The following is a 5837-nucleotide window of genomic DNA, read 5'->3' as shown; positions in this document are numbered from 1 at the left end:
TCTGCGTTGAGCGCATGGAATAATAAATATTTCAAATAAATTTAAAGCTATACTCTTCAATCACATCTTGCGTGTTGAATATTGCAAATAAAACTGCTTCAGTCTCTTATCTTGTTGTGGAAAAGTAATGTTCAATTCCTTTTGTTGTCCGGTGCATTGCAAAGGGTATTCCACCATATGAAATGAAGTCGGATTTTCTTACTGTAATTGTGTATATTTGCATAGTTTTATGTTGGAAAATCTTATGAATCTCTACTTGAATATTTGGAGAAAAATTCAAATGGAGATTGAAGACAAAATATATATGGAGCCAGCCTGTATTGTAAGTGTAATTAAATTAAATGGAATCAGGACGAATGCAATGCACACCTCAAAGAAGAAGAGAAATTGATCAATCTGTCTAGGGACGTCAAAACAACCCTCTACCTCTAGCTCTACCTCTGTTAAGAAGGAATATGGACTTCCAATCATATCCTATCCTATCCTATCCTGTATTCAACAACCTCTTTACATCATGTCTGTATTATTTTTAATTGGATCCCAAGGACAGCAGAATTTGAAGACAGTGATTGGTCATCAAATTTAGCGAATTAATGCCCCTGCCATTACTGTTGATTGGTCTTCAATATACTAGTACAATCTAATTCTAATTCTTTTCCTCCTGTAACAATTAAATGGATCGGAAACATACTTTAAGAAATAATGGTCTGCTGCACAGCCCTAATTGTTAAAATGTGCCAAACATATATTTTAAAATCAATCTCTGGTGCTTTATATCATTCTGTTGTGTGATCAGATCTTTCATGAGTCATCGATGAGTTAATAGTCATTGTCGAATGTAATAGTTGTTAAACTGTGATGGACCAAATCAAATTTTTTCTAAAAAAGAACTGTTTGTCGTGGCTCAAGTACTATATTAAGAAGGGATCAGGCTTGATAGTTAGAGTCGCCTTTCACCCTTGTAAACCAAAGAGATATATTCAAAAAGACATCTATTTATTAATGCAAACAGTATTAAGTGATACTACTATCAAGTGATTAGGTATTAAGCCAAAACCTGGTCAATTTATCCTTTTTAATTTATTCTTTATTTTTTCTCCTTTTGTGTTCAAGCTCAAAATTGTATGAAATTTTAGGCAATCAAACTAACTCATAGGTTTGCTATGGGGAACAACGTTTTTTCGCCATTCAATTTCGTTGAAGACTTTAAATCGTCAAAAATTGTCTCTGTTTTCTTCGTCTACAAAATTATTGTTAGATGATATAAATGACTTATCTCATCTAAATTTAACATATTAATGATACCCATAATTTAAATTAGTTTTGACATTATTTATTTACATTAATTTTTTTTAAAAAAAAATAACTAATTTTCTTAAAAAATATCACATTATTATTAATTTGTTATTATTCCCTAAGAAATTAAAAAAATTCAAACATCCAATAAAACTTACAAGGTTTGTTTTCAAAGATAAATGCCGGTCATGTGTAGGTGATCAGTTCTCTTGTGATTGGGACTCATCACTCATTGACCTAATTGGATTTAATGTGTAATATGACCAGAAATATGTAAGAAATCTAATTTTTTTTTTTTTTTTTAAGCCAAGAACACTAACATATTATATATCACAAGATATTTTACTCCTTCCCTCGCCTATAATTATGTTAGGTTACTTTTTTTGCTGTTTAACAAATAATAACGAATTTGTCTTTACTTTTTCTACATATAGCATCACATTTTTTTTTCTTTTTTTTTTTTTTTTTATCAATTTTTAAATAAATTTTATATAATATCTTTATTTTACTTTTTTATAAAAATATTATTAATTTTTAGTATTTGTATCTAAATAAAATGACATAATTAACCAGGACATAGGGAGTAATACATATGACACAAATGTATTCCTTTGTGACTGTGTGTAACAATATATGTGCATACATATTCTTCCATTTATATTCTAAACTTATTCTAGAATATTATATTAAATGTTTGTTTTTTATTAAAAATATTCAATCAAAATATAATTTGTTTTTTTTTTAATTTAAAATTTATTACAAAGTCAAACGAATGCATTTATTATTATTATTATTATTTTCAAAGTTTCACTATTATTATTATTATTATTATTTTCAAAGTTCCGCATCTCCATCTAAAGTGGAAAGCCCTGCACCTCACGACACGTAACACACGTTAGATCCAAGTTTCTTTCTTTAGGACCATAGAATCCATTTTCTAGAAATTATTGATTAAATTAACCGCACAAATATATGTTTATACAATACACTACATTATTTATTTTTCAAAAAACATCACATCAAATACATTTTTTTTTCAAAGAATATCAAATTAAATATTAATTTTTTACCTTTTTTTTTTCTTTCAACTTTCAGCACTATTGATTTTAAATAAAATTTTTTTTAATATCACGTTAATAATATAAATTTTCTTTAGTCAAAATATCATATCAAATACTATTTTTTTTTTTTTTTTGATATTTTGAATATTTTTAAAGTCCAAAACTTTCTATCTAAATGGAACCTATAATGCTTGATTAAAGCAATTATTTGTATAGCTATAAAAGAAAGCAATTGATGACAAAAACAAGGCTTCCATATTTTCACAATCCATCTACATAGGAGTATAAATTAGTCAATGTGTGTGTGGCCCACAAACTATAAATCAATCTATCAACTTGTATGGCTGAAAAAAGAAGGCCAAAGTATTCGTTGTCAAGAAATTAGACCACACTAGGGCAATCTTGATCTTGGTTGTTCTCTTCTCTACATTTTACCCATTCTCCGCAATGAATATTATATATTATTTTCTTTCCCTACGTATACACGTATCCCTAAGCTATGTGTCCACCAAACAACATTAACAATGTCTTCCCCCTTCTTTCGAATATCATTCTCATTGATCTTCTTCTGGTTTTGATTAGCTTTGGCCATGGCAGCAGCAGTGATCCCTCTCCACTTTGCCCTCCTTCTTCCTGTGGCAAAATAAAAAACATAACTCATCCTTTCAGGCTCAAGACTGATCCACCCCATTGTGGATCCAGATACTCGTGGTTTCAGCTCGATTGCAAGAACAACCACACTGTATTCACCGTACGCTCTCCGAGGGGAGATGCCAAGTCAGGAATGTCAGCACGGACGTATTTTGTCCAGAATATTAACTACACTGATCAGACAATAAGGATTGTTGAATCCAGGATAAACACCGGGAATCTTTCCTCTTGCCCTGTCATTACTGATCGTCGTTGGGGTCTCAGAACAGACTTCAATGGATTCTCTATAGTAAACACCACAATTAATGCACGAGTGGCATTCATTCATTGTTTGTCGCCGGTGAATTCTCCGAAATATCTGAAAGCTCCATTCTGCGGCGACGACACTATCAATGTATTTGGCAATTCCTCGGACTTGCATGCTTATGTTACAGTTGGGCATCATGGTCTATTTGTGTCGGATTTGGAGGATTCGTGCATGGTAGATTTAGTGGGTAGAGCTTCGACCCGTGGCCCAATAATGAACATATCTTCATTGCTCAATATCTATGAAGGTTTGGCTTTTGGGTTTGAATTTTACTGGTTCGATGTGGATAAAGTTTGCGGGAGGAGGCGTTTCCGATTCTCTTTGGTACCAAAAGATTTTATGCCCAAAGAATGTTGCTATCTACAACCGAATTCCATCGCCTGTAAGTGTTGCTTATAAATTTCTTTCATTATATCGCCAATTCATCTTTTGTTGTTTTAGCACATTTAATTACATCCCATAATATGAAAACTATCAATATAACAACACGTACTATCTGATTCGATTCATTGTTGTAATCTTCTAGTTACATCCCAAAAGTGTTATATTATGGTATATTTTGTTCTAATCTAAGGTTGCACTAGAGTAATTGCCGTTAACTATGAACTAGTAATATTAAACAGTGCAATGATCATTTTTCTTTGTTATGTTATTCTTAATCGACTCACTAATTAAATATTGTCTTGCAGGTAAAATTTCTCAACAACTTCTAAGTATGTCATCTCCTTAAAGATATAATTATCATGATGATGATCTCTTATTTTTCGGATGATAGGCTTATAGTTTTTCTCTAACTTGTCTTTTTACTTTTTTGTTTTGTTTTTTCATCGCAGGGAAAATTGCATTTACTATTGTATGGGCACTTGGTAAGATTCATATCTACCATTGGATATCTAATTTCTTCTTCTTCCTATGAATTTGATATGGATAGTGCTAATTGTGATCCTCCGGTTGACACATTTTTGCACATGATGATGCAGCTGAGATCTTTGCTATCAGGCTTGTGGTCGGATTTCTGATTGGATTTTCACTTCTAGTTTGGTTTGTGGTTCATAAATGGAGAAGACGACATTTATCCGCAGATAAAAGTATTGAAGAGTTTTTGCAAGATCAACATAACTTTGCACCAATTAAGTATGCTTACTCGGAGATTAAGAAAATGACCAACAGTTTTCAACAAAAATTGGGTGAAGGTGGCTATGGGAGTGTATACAAAGGAAAACTTCGAAGTGGTCCTTATGTTGCAATTAAAATGATGGACCAAACCATATCCAGGGAAGAGGAGTTTATCAGTGAAGTCGGAACCATCGGTTGTATTCATCACGTCAACATAGTGCAACTCATTGGGTTTTGTGTAGAGCATTCCAAGTACGCTTTGGTGTATGAGTTTCTTCCAAATGGTTCTCTTGATCGATACATATTTAGCCAAGAGAGCTTAGGGATTACGCTGACATGCGACAAAATATTTGAAATTGCACTCGGGGTGGCGCGTGGAATAGGCTATCTACACCATGGTTGTGATATGCAAATCCTACACTTCGACATCAAGCCTCACAACATACTTCTTGATGAGAATTTCAACCCCAAAATTTCCGATTTTGGACTCGCAAGATTGCATTCTACTAATGAGAGTTTCATACGTTTGACGGATGCAAGAGGAACAATGGGATACATGGCGCCAGAAATGTTTTATAGAAATATGGGAGGCATCTCATACAAGGCTGATATCTATAGCTTTGGGATGATGCTAATGGAAATGGCGGGTCGAAGGAAAAATTTGAATCACTTTGTAGAAGACCAAAGCCAAATCTGTTTTCCATCCTGGGTGTATGACCAGCTCTGTGCCGGAAAGGACATAGAGATAAATGATGCAAGTGACGAGGAAACGAGAATAGTGACAAGGATTATGATCGTCGCATTATGGTGCATACAAATGAGACCGTCAAATCGTCCCCCCATAAGAAAAGTTGTAGAGATGCTTGAAAGTGAATCGCAACCATCGATGCCTCCGAATCCTTTTGCAACTCTGAATGAGATAGCAGACGATGAACATGGAATAACTCCAACTTATAGTGTAGATTACATCAACTTGGATTTTGGTGAAATTTGAATGTTGTATAGTTTGATGACTTGTGTAAGGTTTACAAAGTACCAATGGTGTTTGAATCCAGCTCTTGAAATAAGTTCACTGGAATAATTTAGAAAAGTATATCTTTTCTGTTTTTGTTTTTTACTATTCAATCTATTGAACTAATTTCTTTATATAAGTTCAATTATGTTGCATGTATGTTTGCTGTAATATTTACTATGGATAATATCCAAAAATTTTATTGATATCTACTGAAGAAGTAATGTTGACAAGTAGAATTAAATTAATGACTCAACTTCAAAAATTTTATTTTATGTTCTTAATAAGACGGTCGTAAATACATATTATTCATTCCTATATGCTGACTTGACCGGATCAACAGTTGATCCATGTCCTAACAAGACCGTATTGTTGATTTCCATCAAATTTATAT

General features: G+C 32.6%; 1 protein-coding gene across 2 annotated transcripts; it reads left to right on the top strand.

Annotated features, from left to right (window-relative positions):
* The first annotated feature begins 2826 nt into the window (after positions 1-2826).
* LOC127248217 (rust resistance kinase Lr10-like) lies at positions 2827-5485 on the top strand. Of its 2 annotated transcripts, XM_051270436.1 has the most exons (4): positions 2827-3697; positions 4005-4028; positions 4149-4181; positions 4296-5485. In XM_051270436.1, exons 1-4 carry the CDS (start codon positions 2857-2859, stop codon positions 5423-5425), a joined length of 2028 nt encoding a protein of 675 aa, XP_051126393.1. In that variant the 5' UTR covers positions 2827-2856; the 3' UTR covers positions 5426-5485. The 2 variants fall into 2 exon arrangements, with proteins under 2 accessions (XP_051126393.1, XP_051126394.1); XM_051270437.1 differs by lacking the exon at positions 4005-4028.
* Positions 5486-5837: the final 352 nt, after the last annotated feature.

This window comes from Andrographis paniculata, unplaced genomic scaffold (genome assembly GCF_009805555.1).
Source record: "Andrographis paniculata isolate CXL003 unplaced genomic scaffold, ASM980555v1 Contig33END, whole genome shotgun sequence".
Classification (NCBI taxonomy): domain Eukaryota; kingdom Viridiplantae; phylum Streptophyta; class Magnoliopsida; order Lamiales; family Acanthaceae; genus Andrographis; species Andrographis paniculata.
This window is presented reverse-complemented; position numbering and strand designations above follow the sequence as displayed.